General features: G+C 33.8%; 2 protein-coding genes across 5 annotated transcripts; one reads left to right on the top strand and one right to left on the bottom strand.

The window, feature by feature from the left end:
- Positions 1-8,368: 8,368 nt before the first annotated feature.
- LOC133310836 (uncharacterized) lies at positions 8,369-13,450 on the top strand. Of its 4 annotated transcripts, none has more exons than XM_061511833.1 (11): positions 8,369-8,487; positions 8,771-8,843; positions 9,028-9,182; positions 9,536-9,823; positions 10,056-10,185; positions 11,019-11,126; positions 11,237-11,339; positions 11,422-11,547; positions 12,159-12,346; positions 12,461-12,584; positions 12,800-13,450. In XM_061511833.1, the coding sequence occupies exons 2-10, from the start codon at positions 8,791-8,793 to the stop codon at positions 12,552-12,554; spliced, it is 1,245 nt and encodes a 414-aa protein (XP_061367817.1). In that variant the 5' UTR covers positions 8,369-8,487; positions 8,771-8,790; the 3' UTR covers positions 12,555-12,584; positions 12,800-13,450. The 4 variants fall into 4 exon arrangements, with proteins under 4 accessions (XP_061367817.1, XP_061367819.1, XP_061367816.1 ...); XM_061511835.1 differs by having other exon boundaries at positions 8,471-8,487; positions 8,771-8,805; XM_061511832.1 differs by lacking the exon at positions 8,369-8,487 and having other exon boundaries at positions 8,540-8,843.
- Positions 13,451-14,754: 1,304 nt separating this feature from the next.
- On the bottom strand, positions 14,755-16,077 carry LOC133310835 (aspartic proteinase CDR1-like). The gene has a single exon (XM_061511830.1). The coding sequence runs from the start codon at positions 16,075-16,077 to the stop codon at positions 14,755-14,757; it is 1,323 nt and encodes a 440-aa protein (XP_061367814.1).
- Between the last annotated feature and the right edge of the window lie 1,423 nt (positions 16,078-17,500).

Consider the following 17,500-nt stretch of genomic DNA (forward strand, 5'->3'; position numbering starts at 1 on the left):
AGCACAATGAAACCAATAACTCCCACTTGCTTAATGCAAGTCTGGGATCCTTCTAAGACCCAAAGAAGTAACATGCCTCTGAACACAAGTTCAGGCAAACTCTTAGTAACTGGGTCTGCAAGATCCACCTCTAATGCTATCTGAGTTTAGTGAAAAACTCATAGCTCGAGGTTGATTTTCTTGAGTCAATATCCACTTGAAATAACTGAATTTTTGAAAACTCAGCTTTTCAAGACTCCCACTAGAATATACCAGCATATAATCTCTCGTTCTCCAAAGATACTTGAGTACATGCTTAACAATAATCTAGTATTCCTCTAGGTTCAAAATGGTACTATCTCACTACTCCCACTGCGTGACAGATGTCTGGTTTAATGCCCAACATGATATGCGTGAGTCTACCTTTGCCAAAGCATAAGATATCTTGCTCATGCATTCTTCCTTCTTAGAAGTCTTTGGTCACTCCTTAGGAGGATGAATTCCACATCTGAGAATTATAATTCTTCTCTTAGAATTCTCATGTTGAATTTTGGCAAGAGTTTTGTCAATGTAAGTAGCCTGAGATGATGCCAACAACTTATTCTTCCGGCCTCATAAGAGTTTTATACCAAGAATATAATTGGCTTCCCCAGTACTTCCATACCAAAACATTAACTTAGCCAACCCTTTATGCTTGATATTACCTCTACATTGTTTCTAATAAGGAGCATATCATCTACATAAAGTACCAGAAAAGCTACTGTCTTCTGTTGTATCATTTACATACAAATACACATCATTCATCAAGGTTCTCTCAAAATCAAAATTTTGATAACCTGATCAAAACTGATGTTTCAAGACCTGGATGCTTGCTTAAGTCTATGAAATAGACTTTCACAACTTGCATACCGTGTGTTCCTACACATTTGCTATAAACCCTTTTTGTTGTTGTATGTAGATATCCTGACATCCAACTCCCAAAATGAAATCTCATAATTGAGACTTATAGCAACCAAGAGAATCTGGATAGACTCAAGCATGGCGTCTGGCAAAAAATGCCTCCAAGCTAGCTTTAAAGGTTTTCACCTTCCTGTCCATCCTCTCTTTTCCTTTTATGTCCACATGCACCTTGTGGGTTTTACCCCTCTTGGTGTCTTTACTAGGACCGAACAGAGTTGAAATACAAGTATTTCATCTCATTGTTCATAGCCTGAGCAACACTTGATCACCAACATCTTCTAGTGCATTATCGTAACTAGTAGGATCAATATCACTCAACAAGAGACAACTTGAGAGTTAACAAGGTTCTCTCCCACTACGAATGTATTGCACTAGACCTTGTGTATTTATAGGTAAAACAAGAAATGGGTCAAATGATGGATCTTCAATTTCTTGAGGATCCGCTTATCCTTGATATTGTTCCTTTACATGTGATACTAATATTTCTACTAGTTTCACTTATATATTATCATGTTGAATTTCCAATCATGGTTCTCTTGTTTGTTCACTTAGAGATATATCTATCCCCTCTTGAACAATCAAGGGAACAGTGGATGAAGCTTCTATAGATTCTGGAAATTCTTGATCTGAGATAAATCTCATCAAGAATAACCTAACTTCAGAGCTTATAATTTCTTATCTAGTCCTCCTTTAAGAAAATCATGTGAGTGCTCACTTAGATTATCTTGTCCTTAAGACTAAATAAGAAATCATCCCTAGTTCTCTTAGGGTAGCCAAAAGATATGCACTCTTCCATACAAGATTCCATCTCATTTGACTGCTGTTGTAGGACGTGTGCCATAGCACCCTAAATCCGAATATGGTTTGATTTGGGCTTGCACCCTTTCCATAATTCTTTAGGTGTCTTTACAACAAACTTTGACGGAATCAAGTTAAGAAGGTACATTTCCTTCTCTTAGGCATCTCCCTTGAACAATATTGGCAAAGATGAATAACTGAACATGATCTTCACCAAGTCTAGAAATGTTTGATTTTGCATACTGCAACTTCATTCAACTAACACGTTCTTAGAGTTGACAGTTACGAAAACAATCCCCTCTTAAATCAGGTAAGACCTGAAATTACCAGACAGGTAGCCAAACACTTTAGTAGACCAAAGTGTTTTGATTTGAACACCTACATGCTTTTCTGCCTCAGACTAAAACTCTCTGAAATTTCCAAAAGTTTTAGACTTATGGCACACTTGGTTCATCTGTCCAAATCCAAAGTAAACATTCATATAATGAAGTACTCATCACCTCTTCTGGTCTGAACGCTAAGTGGTCCACATACTTTAGTATGTACCAATTCTAGTTGAATAGTTGCGCAAACCTTTTTGGCCCTTGTAGGATTGCTTGGCCACTTTACCTTCCAAATAGGACTAACATGTAGCTGTTAGTTAAAAGATTCTTGAACTTTCAGTATCTCTTTTAACAAAAACATATTTTCTACTTGAGATAATGTGACTCAATCACAAAGGCCAAAGTTATGTTTCATTTGAAACTTTTATTTCTTTGGTGAAAATCCTTGTTCATCATCCTTTCCATTCAACATAACAAATTTAAAAAGGTTATAGGACATAGGTAATAAAGACTATTTAAACAATGTACCAGAACAAACAAGACGAAGATGAACTTCGAAATGTAACTGAGGAATCAATTGCATTGTCAACCCATGTTTTAACCAAAACAACTAACAAAAATTGAATTCCTCTTGAAATCCGGAACAAATAAACAGTCACTCAAAACCATAGTCGTATAAATAACTTGTCCTACTGCAAATGCAGACACAAGTTTCCATTTTCAAGCTTAAAATATCTATGTCCATTGCTGACAGGTATGCCATGTTTGAACTACTACAAAGAGTAACAAACATAATCAGTGATTCCTGAATCAATAATTCATTAACTGATCAGGCCTTGATATGCCCGTGTCAGGTTCTTTTCATCACCTCTGGACAATTTTTCTTTCAGTATCCCTTCAGTCTGCACTTGAAGAACTTGCCTTGCGGCTTCTTCATAGCAACTGGTTTGACAACTGATAACCAAGTTATTTTGTTCTTGTTACCACCCTTGGGTTTCCCTTTGGATTTAACAAGACTCTTAGCAAAGCCTGCACCGACTGCATTCTGTCTAGAAGAACTGCTAGACGCAGCAAACATGTCATTAAGAGCCTGAAGCATTTCTACTCCACTCTTAATCATGTACACTTGCTTTTGCAAGTATTTGGAAAGACTGACAATAATATAGCAACGAACTACCATATCTGCCCTTTCTACTGAGAAATGCATCTTAGTTTCCTTAAACGCTTTCTCTGCAGGTTGCTATGGCCCTCACATTGTCAGAACAAATTTTAGCTTCCATGTTTTAGAACAATATCAAAGATTTGCTTTTCACTTATTCATAGTTGGTACCATCTAGAGGTTTTCGACTCAAAATCATTTCTAAGATATTTTCTGAAAAACATATAAAGCACACAATTACAAACAAATAATGCAATAAACAAACGAAGTGCAAGTAGATTCTCATAACTACTCTTGTTTATTGTTAACAATCCTTCAGTTTATCTTTACAAGGCTTACGATGGGCAAGTCACTTGTAAAAACCAAAATTGTTATTTGGGTCTTCAGTGCCATTGCCAGAGCCTCGATGGGGGGGTTAACAATTTTACCAAAGTTGAATGTAATTAACCATTGTTTAATTTCAAAATTATCCTTAGTGTCTAAGCATTGCCGACGATGGGCCGTACAATACTTTACTAAAATTTTGAAATTATTAAGATTTATTCTAGTGAAATCTGATTATCCTTATCCGATGGGGCTTCAGCGATAACCATTTCACTAATAAACCCACAAATGGAGCCCGCAGGTTTTAAAATTAATTAATTTTTAAAACCTTCACCCATTCAACATTTTTGTTTGAGAATTTTCATAAGCCCTGTCGAATTCATTGTTTAATTTCAAAATTATCTTTAATAACTTAGTATTATCGACGATGGGCCGTACAATACTTTATTAAAATTTTGAAATTATTAAGGCCCGATAAAATCCAATCATGCTAATCCGTTGGGGCCTCACATGATTATTTTATTGATAGGCCCACAATGCGCCTGGAGGTTAAATTAATTTCTTAATTTAAATCTCCTCCCATAATTATTTAGGTCCAATCTAATAAAATTCAATCATGCTTATTCGATGGGACTTCACATGATTATTTTATTAATGGTCCTTATAATGCGCTTGAAGGTTAAATTAATCTCTTAATTTAAATCTCCTTCCATTCAACATAAGCAACATTTTCTAATTTCCAAGAATTATTTAATTGAGAGTATCCTTTGTTTGATTTTAAAAACTATATAAGTAAGAGCACCGATAAACGTGCACTAAGCTTAACATAATTTTGAAAGCATTAAGGTCCTGAAATCCGGTCACTTTACGTCAGCGTGTGCTCCAAACAATCATGATACATGAATGTTGTATGCAGCGTGTGTTATTCCATGACCATTTCAGAAAAACCCACAAATTACTCACAAAATAAAAGAATTCTCTCAGAAAATTTTCTCTAATTATTTTTCTAGATTTAAATCATCCAAATAGCTGACTTAATTATTAATCTAGATTGCAACAATCATAATAATTATCATTTATGAGGATAATTTGAAATCAAAGTAATTTCCATAACGATTATTTGTCTTGATGTTAATAATCCAAAATTAATTAATTCAATTATTAATCTAGATTTTTAATAAAAATCATAATAATTATTAATTAATTTCTTAGGATGATTTAAAATCAAAATAATCCTATAATAACTATCATACTAGTCGCTGAAGACATAATAGCTATTATGCTCATGCAATCATACAAGTTATGCAACAATATGGCACCACCTATTCTATATGGCATGTTATCGCAATAAAGCATGTTATCTATCATATAATTTATACCAATCAATAAAAGCATTAAATAATAAAATCTAATTACTTTAATCCATGGCCTTCCTATTTTAAAGAAAATAAAATAAAATAAAATAAAATAATACAACTTTGGAATTCGACTTTCGCCTAGCCCATAGTATCTGTCTCAAGCCCCTTTAGGGTTTCATGGGCCCAAAATCCCAAAGACCCAATCCTTTGGCGAGAAACCCTAGGACGCGAAAGAGGAACCCTAGCCGTCAGGTCTGCCGCGCCGTCACCCGAAGTCAAATCAGGCTGAAACTCCAGGGGAAGGACCGCCACGTAGAGACGAGTGCACCGCCGCCGGAACCACCCAAAAAGGTGGCCGGACGCTCTCTCACTCTTCCATTCTTTGCCGGAGAGTGGCGGCCACTCTCAGAATCTTGTGGAGGCGCGTGGAGGCGCGTGTAATCTCAGATGGAGGTAAGCCACCCACCGTTGCGTTCGTCTTTCCGTCCTCTTTCCAACCATATATAGATCGCCTCATTCCGAGATCGGGAAGACCTCGAAAAGTCTCCGAAAGTTCTGACTGCGCATCTTACTCGCGGTTTCTCGATCTTGAACTTTTACAAAATATTTGAAAAATACACAGAAATTCCAAAAATAAACAAAAACAGCAAGGAGGAAACCTAATCATATGGGATTAGCCTCCTTGTTACAAATCGAGAAATACACGAGAGATCCTAACCATGGATTAAAGCATTTTTACCGATTAAAATTTAAACTTTTATGAAAATGAATTATAAAATACACATGCTAGATTCATACCATAATCCTAGAACCCTAGGTGCCACATTTCAAGAAGCAAAACTAATTACATGAATAGTGAAACTAGATTCACATACCAATGTACAGCCAAGGCTCTGATACCAATTGAAGGAAATCTTAGATTTATGCGGAAGCGGTTTAGGACCTAGTACATTGGTATGCTTACCGAATCATCCTTGTTTCACAATTACCTCTCGGTGCGCAGGTCTCGTGTAGAATCTTCCCTTGTAGGATTCCTCTTCACGAACAGCTCACCTCAGCGTCGCAGCACGAACAACCTCCTTGAAGCTGGACTGTGGAAGATCTTCCAAACTATCTCTCGAGGAGGAAGGGGAAGTGTGTGGGCACTGATTAGATTCTGAGCTTGCCTCTTTCTCACAAAAAAGACCTCTGGAGGCTAATGACTTAAGAGGTACTATTTATATGGATTCCAAGAAACCCTAGCTCATTGGGCTCTAGGTTCCTTGGGCTCTTCTCATACTAATAACCCATTTGGGCTTTAGTAAAAGAGCAAACCCAACACAAACACATGCTTTTACCCATATTCAGTTTTCTGATTTCAAATGAGCTACAATTATTTAGTAAAATTATTCATTTTAATTGATATCTTTTAACTACTCCCCCACCCAAAGCACAAGTTGGGTGAAAGAAAATGTTGTAGTAGTGAAGGTTCTCCTAGGAAAGAAAAACTTCAAGTAAATCACATGGACAATAATTAACATAATCTAAAAAATAAACTAAGAAAGTCTATTAAATAAAACATTATTTAAGTGATAAACTCGAACGGGATGTTTGGATTAAACTGATGTGCATAAAAAACTAACAAAATTGAATGATTTGGTCGGTTATAATTAATATATTAAATTAGGAAACAATTTCATAAAATTTAGGTTTTTTATACTAAGGGATATATTTTTATGTAACGGGAGAAAGGTATATCACCTTCTCTTTTAAGAAAGATATATTTATTACAAAAAAAAGTTTATCACTTTTACGATCAATTTAATCATTGTTGATTTTCGTCTATCTAACGGTTATAATTTATTAGAAATTATTAGGTGGCATTTATTAATTAATTATTAATTTTCAATAATTATAACCGTTAAATTGATGGAAATCAACGATGATTAGGTTGGTCGTAAAGATAGTAAACTTTTTTGGTGGAAAATATATCATGCCCCTATCTTTTATAAGTTTGTTTTTTCTTCGGTTACTGCAGATAAATTATTTGCAGTATGCCCAATACGACGTTGTTTTGGAACGAAAATTATGGTATTTTTGTAACTTTAATTTATTTCAGGGTTATTATAGTCTTTATAATTATAATTTTTTAATCTTTCAATCCAAAACGACGTCGTTTTGGGAGTAAATGCAGATAACTTATCTGTATTAACTGAAATATTTTTCTGATCTTTTATACTATATTTTGCCAAAATCTTTTTTTTAAAGTCTCATTAATTTTTAGGGTTCGCTTTTTCTGAAGTTATTACATATAAGTTATCTGCAGTAAGCTCAATACGACGTCGTTTTGGGGCGGAAATCATGATATTTTTGTAATTTTAATTTATTTCAGGGTTATAGTAGTCGTTATATTTAAATTTTTTAAGATTTCAATACCAAAATGACGTCGTTTCGAGAACAAATGCAGATAACTTATCTGCAGTAACTGCTGAAATTTTTTTCCTTATTTTTATGATATTTTAAATTTTAAGTAGAAATTAATTAACATTATAAATAAAGGAATAGGTTATTCTGCCTACTCTTATTTTGTCTAACTTTATCTACCTCTCTTGACACCGTTAGATTACAATCTCATCCAATGATGGAGATTTGCCGAATAAAATAAACTATTTTTCTCTTTCTTTCTCCTTACTACCTCTCACTAGAGGTGGCAAAGTGGGCGGCCCGCCCCGCCCCGCCCCGCCATCAATCCGCCAAAAAATGAGCCAGCCCGTCTCGCTTTTGGAAGCGGGCTGAAAAACTCGGTCCGAACTCAGTCCGCCCCGCCTCACCCCGCCACTGGAACTATGATTTTCAATTATTAAAGAGGTTATGTGATGAAGGATCCAATTATTAAAGAGGTCCACGACGGCAAACACCGGCGATGAAGGCAAAAAAAAAATTGTCTCTGGTACAGCGTAAAGAAAAAGGAGGAGAGAGAAAATGTGTGGGAGAAAATGAAGAGAAAGAAATGGAGAAAAATTATTTATTTTATTTCGTAAATATGGACCGTTGGATTAGATTGTAATCAAACGGTAATGAAAGAGGTAGGCAATGATAGATAAAATGAGAGTTGGCAGAATCACCTGTCACTTTTCTTTGATAATAGATTGTTATTGTTGAGGGTAGTAAAAAAAAAGGATAGATTATTTTACCTATTTCTTTTTCTGCTTACCTTTGCCTACCATTCTAAAATATTATTAGATCATAATCTTAACTAACATTTATCTTTCTCTTTTCTTGAGATTCCAATCTATCAGTGTTGGAGAGTAGTAGGCAAAAATAGGCAGACAAAAAAATGATAAATAGAATAACGTATTTAAAAAATAAATATTTTTTTGAGAATATCGTGGGCTGTAAACGGGTTACCGATTAGGATCCACGACCCGAACCCATAAAGCACCTCTTCAACCCACGAACCTTCAGTCCTTCACATAGTTCAGACTTCAGAAAATCGAATCGATAAAGAACTGCAACGTGGCACCTCTGCAGTTGCTTCACTCTTTATTTTTTCCTCAATATTTTCTTCCCAACCAAACACTCCAACCACTGATACCACTAGTTTAAGGTAAAATCTTCTTTTTTTACCCCCAAATCTCAAATATATGATTTTGAAATTTTCATCAAACATTAGTCGTAGTAGTAGTTTGCGTTTTCGTTTTTCTGTGCTTTCACTTGGTTGCTAAGAAACATAAAGAAGAGTGAAGCAATCAGAAAAAAATAATTATAATTTCAATCCAAAATAGGAAGACCCATGATTTTTGTTTTTGTTTTTGTTTGGGTGCTAGTTTGTCTTACCCTTTTACTTGTATTTATACAAATTTATATCCTTTTTCGTTTTTATTTTTCAGGTTAAATTTTTTGCATTGCAATGCCGGATGTTCAGGTTCTTGTTAATGATTTTGTGAATCAGCTTAAAAAACGGTATTTTTTTTTTTTTTTTCCATTTCTTCATTGGCACTGTTAAGAGTTGAATGAATTGTTGGATTTGGGAACTACAGTGTCAGGTGTTATGAATAAGAACTAACATGTCCTTTCATCTGTGTGTGTATGGTTTTTTTTTAAAATTTTTTTTTTTAAAATTTTCTTCCTTTCTGTGTGGTGCTAGTAAACTTGAAGGTTCACAGGCCACGGCAAAGCAGACAGCAGAATTGCTTCGGTCTGTGATTTCGCAGCAGCGAGTGCCTCGCACGAACCAGGCTGCAGCTCTGATTGATGCTGTGAGGGCTGTCGGAGAGCATCTTATTGCTGCAAATCCTGTTGGTAAGCTAACATTTTGTGTTTTTTTTGTGGATATTATTCATCTTATTTGAGTCGGGTAGAACTACATGTACGGCAAAGCTCTCCCTACTAAGTTTGTAAGAACTTGGAACATTTTTATGTTTTGTATTTTCCCAACTTGTATAACCATGTATTTTGTCTTCAGTGTGTACAATAGTTTTATTGCAGTTGAATATGTATTAGGTTGGGGCCTAAGTTTTTTGCCTGATTGCCATGTTTTACTTTTGTTGAAGAATGGATTTTGGTCAAATGAACAATGTTTTATAAGGAATTATGGAGATTACTTTATTGTTTACCTATCGTAACATGTAGTCATGTACTGAATGTGATTGCAGAGCTAGCTGTGGGCAATGTTGTGAGGCGTGTTTTGCACATTATAAGGGAGGAGAATCTTTCCTTTGCGACAGCTGCTATTGCTGGTTTGGGACTTTCTGCAGCAAGTGATGACGAAGATGATTTGGAGCGAGATGATCATCCTGTTTTATCTGCTGCTGCTGTTGCAGCTGCTGCGAGAAGCACCTTGCGTCCACCGTCATTGCAAACACTTCTAGAGGATGTGCCTGATTTAACTGCTGTTCCACTCACATCTTCATCAGGGGGTGAATCTGAAGGAAAAAGCAAATGTGAGGATGATATGTGAATGTTATAACTTCTAGTTATAATGTTAACCATGATATTAGAATGCTTTATTGACATTACTAAATAATTTATTTGCTGAATACTTTGATTATTGTATAATATTTATTCTTTTTTGCTTTGCGGTGATGGTGATGAATTTGTAAGTAATGTTTTGATCTTCAAGACTTCAAGTGCATGTGCCTTTTGAGTAATAACAGCATTTTACCATTGTTACAGCTGTTGAAAAAGGTTCAGGTGGTCGGAAGCTAAAGCATGATGTTATTGAAGCAGTTAATGAACTTATTCAAGATATTGCCACTTGCTATGAACAAATAGCTGAGCAAGCAGTAGAGCACATTCATCACAAGTACTTTTCCCCTAAACTACTCTAGGAGATTATTGTAAATACTGTCAGATTCTCTTGCTAGTTTTAAGGTCCTTGTTACTTAAAAACATGTTAGTAGCAGTGATACTTTGCTTCCTAATAGCTCCAATTGATCTGTGACTGAAAAGCTTGCGTGGAAGTTTTTTTGTATTTACTTGTCGATTTATTTTATGCTACAATGTGGCCAGAATAATGCTGTTATATTTTGGAGTCAATGTATATTTCTCACTGCTGGTCATAATATGCATTGATGAAGAGATCCAACCCTTGAAATGGTTGGTTGTAAGCTTTTGTTTCTTAAGTAGTGCACTAGTTGCTGTTATATAGTGAAAATTACTTTTTGATTCATGACTATTTTCTAAATGGCTTAGGTTCTAATTGTGTAGACTAAATGTGTTATTGTGATTTGTTACAATTAAATACCAGTATGCATATGTTAAATGTACATTTCTTTCTTTCTGATTTTATTTGTTTTATTTTGATAGTGAGATCTTTGTTAGATGTAACTGAAATGGTCTTTTGTTTTCTATCTTTTTTGGGGTAAAATATGAGTTACTTCTGCCATCAATATTTTCCAAATTTCAGGTTGTTTCATTTCGCAAAGGATTTATGCACCTAAATAACTAAGTAAAGGGTCCAGACATTATCTTTTTGTGTTTTTCTTCCTTGCACCCTTTATATCTTAAATAAATCACTATCATGATTCAGTTGATTTATGTCTTGCAATTTGGATCTTGTTATTTTTTTATGTCAGAAAATCTAATTTCTGTTCTTAATTTCTTATTCATTTTCACTGCTATTTGCATGATTTTCAGTGAGGTAATATTAACACTAGGAAGTTCAAAAACAGTACTGGAATTTCTTTGTGCTGCAAAGGAAAAAAAGCGATCATTTCGGGTCTTTGTTGCTGAGGGTGCCCCAAGGTTAGTAACAGTGACTAGCTAACATTTGCAGGTGATGATGATGGTTTGTTAACAACACATTTTTATGATTCTTCTTAGGACCATTTTGTGCTGACTTTGTGTGTAATCAGGTATCAAGGGCATCTTCTTGCCAAAGAATTGGCAGCAAGAGGCTTACAGACCACTGTAATTACCGATTCTGCAGTTTTTGCTATGATATCCCGAGTGAACATGGTATGCGAAAATCCTAATGTAACATCTAGAATCAAGACTCTTATACTGAATGTAAATTGATTTTCAACTTAACATTATATAGGTTATCATTGGAGCTCATGCTGTCATGGCTAATGGTGGAGTTATTGCCCCAGTTGGGTTGAATATGCTCGCGCTTGCAGCTCAAAGGCATGCTGTTCCTTTTGTTGTACTTGCTGGGAGTCACAAGGTGAATTGTTAAAAATATTTTCTATATCTTCCATGCGTCTGTCATGTTCTAGCAAACAAAATTCCTTTGACTTTTGATGTCTGCTCATGATTTAATTATTTTTTCTTTTAAATCTGGAAATAGGATGACATTTTACTGCCAAACCTGTGTGAGGGGAAGTATGTGAATTTTTTTGTATGTGCATTAATAACTCATAAATTGAAGGCACTGGTTTATATGTATTTAATTTCCTATATACATTTGAATCTCTTTAATGAATGTGGGCTTAGAGTTTCAGATATGAGATATAACTAGCTGTTCAAGTTGGTTCAGATTGTCTTGACTGTAATGATGGGATTTGTAGAGTTTGGACACTTTGAATTTATTTATATTCTGTATGATGAAATTGAGGTACCTGCTTTTTAGTTATTGATTCAGTTAAGATATGTCCAGACTATGATAAAAATAATAACAAATAACGTGTTTCTATTAGCTTCTTGCTTACCCTTATTTTCTAGTAAGGCAGCGTTTAATGCCATAGCCTTACTATTGAATGAAATTGTGATCCACTTTGTAACTTCAGTTACCAACTGTTCTGTTTTTGTTCAAAGGCGCTTTATCTTTTTTGACAGTTGTGCCCTTTGTATCCGCACAATCCTGAAGTCTTATTGAATGAGCTTGGATCTCCATCTGAGCTGCTAGACTTTGGAGAATTCTCAGATTGCATGGATTCTTCGAGTGGCACTGGTTCTCTTCATGTTGTTAATCCTACCTTCGATTATGTGCCACCAAAGCTTGTTAGTCTCTTTATAACTGACACGTAAGTTGAACTCAGAAAACTATAGCTTTCCTTCATCATTGACTCTTGGAAGCAATTATATTCATTGTTTTTCTTTTTTGCATTTGTTGGTTTGGAAAATTTACTACTTCTTAGAGGAGGGCATAACCCTTCATATATGTACCGGCTCATAGCTGATTACTACTCTGCTGATGATTTGGTGGTGAAACGAAGACCTACAGGGAGTTGAGTCAGCTCCATTAATTTTTGTCCTATAATGGTAAGCATGTATATATTTGTATTAAGTACGTTAATCATTTGTGTCTATGTTCTAGTGTATAAGAGGACTAGGGAAAAGCAGTGGAGTGTGTTGTGTAAATTTTATTTCTTCACCCATCTAAGCTTATTTATAATATTTACTATAAATTGTCTGTTTTAGAGGAATAACATCTGTTCTAGTCATGAAATAATTACATTTGGGTGCTCAATTTTCAGATTTCATGATGAAGTTCTCTGATAAACCATGGACCTAGAGATGTGTTCAAGATCATTTGTGCTGAAGAAAATGAATCTTGCATAATACTGGGGATTGGTGTGGTTAAATTATCCTGGTGAAACCATATGAGAAAATATCAAGTGACAAAACTAGTGGGTGAGATTTAGCCATTTTCAATTTTGTGGTTGCTGATCAACAGGACCAATTACACCTAAGTCTTGAAGTTAGGTGCAATTTGCAATGGTGTTTGTGTACATGTTAACCAGTACTTTTTGTCACTTTTGAGATGTTCAATGTAGCCTATGACTGTTGTCGTCCTCAAGCATGCTGGAATAAATCTTTGGTGCTACTGCAGTATCAAGATTCGGTATACCTCATCAATGGGAACATTACATATTATAGGAGAGAGAAAAAATTTGGCAGAGAAAAGACAACTTTAGCTGAGATGTAATATTTCTATTGGTGGAATATACTGAATCTTTGGTGTAAGAGTAGTACCAAAGATTTATTAAGCATAGCCATGAACCTCGAAATATGTGAATTGAATTGCAGTTGTTATTGCACCTGTTGTTCCTCAAACTGTTGTACCATGCGAAAGTGCTGCTTCGTCATGATTATATTTTCAGCCTTTTGTGACAGATTAGAGGTATTTGGAGATTCGTATTTGTAATCAAGTTTTCTTGGTTTTTTAAAATATATACCAAAAAGGTAATAAAAATAAAAGAAATTGACAATTTTTTCCCTAACATAAGACCATAGTTCGGATGAATCCAATTAAGAACTAGTTAACTGATTTGTAAGCATATGATACTGTTGATCTTTTTTGATCTAACGGTTCTCAGATGAGGTACCAAATTTCAAATTTGACACGGTGTCAAAGGATCTTACCTTATATATATATATATATATATATATATATATATATATATATAATAGTTATCTATATTGTTATCTGTATCCCCTAGAGGTTTGTGAGGGCTACATCAATACTACAAGAAAATATAATTAAATAAAATTAATTTAATGGTACAATATATTGTTGAATTCCATAGTCTAAATGAGCAATATGATAATTGTTGTTTGCCCAATTAAGCTGGTTTAAATCTAATCATTAAGTGAAATTAACGGTTCTCATTTTATGTTACTGTGTAACTATTGATTTGATTTTGAACTAATAATAACAAAAGTAAAAAAAAAAATGATAATAAATATAACTTATCCTTTATAGTGTGTGTGTGTGTATATATATATATATATATATAATAATAATATTGTAAAGAGTTATATTATTTAATTTAATACTTCATTTGTTGTAATGTTACATAATAAAAGTTTTTCAATTTAAAACTTCAGTTTTTAGAACATTATTTGTTTTAAATATGAGATTCAATTTAAATATAATTCAAATTTAATTTTATAATATATTTGAAATATTAAAATTAATTTACAAATAAAAAAATATAATTTAATATTATGATGTCTAAATACATTGTTAAAGCTGTGCATAATAGCAAATTAGCAATATGAGCGGACATATATACTTTTAAAATAGAATTGAGATGTGTTGAAGAATTAATACATAGCATTAAAAACACAACTTTTCTTATGTATGGTGACTAAAATGCGTAACTAAAACATTTTATTCCCCATTTATCAAAAAAAAAAAAAAAAAACAAAAACACAAATTTTGTTTTACTCTCTTTTCATATATATTCTCTGCTATGAAAAAGAAACGATCAAATAAAGGTTTACGATTGTTTCATTAAAGTTGGCAGGGTGAAGTAAATAAGAAGCTTAACATTTCTCACTCACTGCATTGTGCAAGAGATGATAAGTTTTGTCCAAATCTCGCAACTTTTTGCATAATATCAAAATCAATGCAAATATACTTCAGAAAGCAAAAAGTCCTTTTATTAAAATAATATAATGAAGATTGATGAAGCCGTTTCATAAATCAATGCTTGGTACAATCTGTGGGCTTAAAGGAGACAATATTCTTTTTGAGGTCATAGCCAACCAAGAAGTTCTGTTGTGCTAAGAACCCAAAGATGCCAACGGGAATATCTTCGAAATCAATGAAAGCCAAGCATGCAACCTCATCAGACACGAATAGGAAGGTGTTGATAGCATTCAATTGAATGTTTGCACCTTTAAAATGTGCTGTGATTATAGGAACTTCTAGTTGTTCTGATGTAGTTTTGTAACAAAGGCTGAATTGATGATTAGGATCCTCAACACGTTTCAATTTAACAACATTTGCCACTGCTGATTCCAACTTAGTGTAAACATCATGAGGCAAATGAACCAACATTACACTTGAATCAATAACAATATTTCCCTCTTCAATAGAACCAGAGGAAGAACTTGCAAATTCTATTCTGTGGTTTCCAACACTAAATGCTTCCAAGGTTAACCAGTAACCAACAAGACCTAAACTGCTTTGGAAAAATGGAGTTGAGACTGTCTCATCACCAGAAACAACTGCATCATCACCAAAGTTAAGTTTGTTTGAGGAGTTTTTAGATTCTGATAACATTGGCAACAAACAGTAAGAGAATTTTCCACCTGCTGAAGAACCCAATTGAGATATAAGGGACATAGGTCCATTTCCAAGACCAACCACACTTGTGGTTTGTCCAAACATGGAAATCCCTGTATTTTTGTGCTCACACCCTATCACAGTTCTAGGAAATGAGATAGGAGAGCCATTAGTGGAGTTTAAGGTTAGTGTGTCTTTACTGACAACTCCTTGTGAGACATTGGGCTCCAAGAATTTGGGAAAAGTATAGGTGCAATTTTGTCCACTATCAGAAGAGCAAGATCTAAATGATAGAGATTGACATGTTGAAGAATTGCAAGGAATGGTTTTGTATGTTTTGGATTTTGAAGGATCGAATATTGGAATTGTTTTGTTGTAACAATTTTCACAAGGCTTGCATTTCAACAAAATATAGTCACTACCTGTATTGAAATCTCCAAAGAATTGGAGTGGTGGGGTCCCAATTGAATAGCTTATAAGGTATTCACCTACAACCGATTTTATAGTGGTTTGAACTGTGTTTGTTGGGACATAGGCTTGATTAGCATGATTGTTGGAACGAGTCACGGCATTGGCAACTCGCTCATAGTGAGTTTCTGTGGGACGGTAGAATGGTGATCTTGAAGAGTCACGGTGAATGAGATCAACACTAAAGCCACCGTTTATAGAATCAACAATAGAGGTGCCACAAATGCAAAGCAAAAGAGCAAGAGATGCATAATGAGCCAATGTTGCCATGGCTATGCACAGGTTTGAGCTAATAATCTTTTGCAAATAATTTTAAATTTGTTGCCACTAAGACATTCATATATAGCACCTTTTTATATCACTCAGTTGATTATGACGGAAGAATATTTTAATCATTGAATAAAATTTAGTACAGTGTATTCAAAATCTTTCAATTTTCCTTTTAAATCTTTACAAATTTGGAAATTTTGACTTGGATTTAATGGTTTTTGATTAAGATAAGGATTTCAAGATTGTGGATTTTGTCATGGGTTACAGTTTCGAGGTTCTGTAATTGCAGTTTCGAAGGTTGTTTTCTTTTACAATTCCTCCGTGAATAAAAATATAGAAAAATATTTATGCAATACAGATAAATTATCTGCATTTACTTTTAAAATAATATTATTTTAAATTTGAAAGATTAAAAAATTATAATTATAAAAATTATAATAACCTGAAATAAATTAAAATTTTAAAAATACTATAATTTCTGTATCAAAACGACGTAGTATTGAGATTACTGCAGATAACTTATCTGCAATAATCGCACAAAAAAACAAATCCATAAAAATAGTTTTTTTTTTTTAAGATTTCAGATTTTACCATAGGTTACAGTTTCGAGCTTCCCTTAAAGTTTTGGAGCTGTTTCTTTTGACAATTTCATGCATGAATTAAAACAAGGCTTTTACTTAAAATTTGAGATTTTGACATAGGTTACGGTTTTGAGGTTCTGTTGAAGTTTATGGGGCAGTTTCGTTTGACCATTACGTGCATCAATTATGTTTGCCTTATGTTGGAATTCAAAGTGCATTAATTGAATATTTCTATTGCCTTAATAATTATTAATATATCTTATCTCTATTGACTAATTCTTTTTCTTTTTTTTGTAATTACTATTGACTATTTCACTTCTTCTTAGTTGTCTCTCTTTTTCTCCACTCTCCCCTCTCTCTCTGTATAGAGGTATGATCTTTTGATATCAATGTCAAATTTGAAATTTGACACCTCGTCTAAGAGCCGTTAGATCAAAAAAGATCAATGACTCTGATTTATAAGCATGTGACACCATTGATCTTTTTTGATCTAACAACTCTCAAATGAGGTGTCAAACTTCAAATTTGACCTTATATATATATATATATATATATATATATATATATATATATATATATATATAGTTCTTTTGACTTCAGAGTAAGACTTAGAAGTGTTACTCCTCATTTCAGCCATTGATGGACGTAAATCAATGGTTGTCATTTGTAATATAATTAATAATTAATTAATTAGTATGACTTCCTAAACTATAACAGTTAGATAGACGGAAATCAACGGTTAAAATGGAGAGGAAGACCTATAAATCTTACTCTGGAGTCAAAATATCTCTCTCTTATATATATAGGGGAAAACATTTCTGCAGCCACTTTAGATAAGGTTG

The sequence above is a fragment of the Gastrolobium bilobum genome, unplaced genomic scaffold (assembly GCF_033153095.1).
Source record: "Gastrolobium bilobum isolate Gb01-03AN ecotype WA unplaced genomic scaffold, APGP_CSIRO_Gbil_v1 utg75287, whole genome shotgun sequence".
NCBI classification, from domain to species: Eukaryota; Viridiplantae; Streptophyta; class Magnoliopsida; order Fabales; family Fabaceae; genus Gastrolobium; species Gastrolobium bilobum.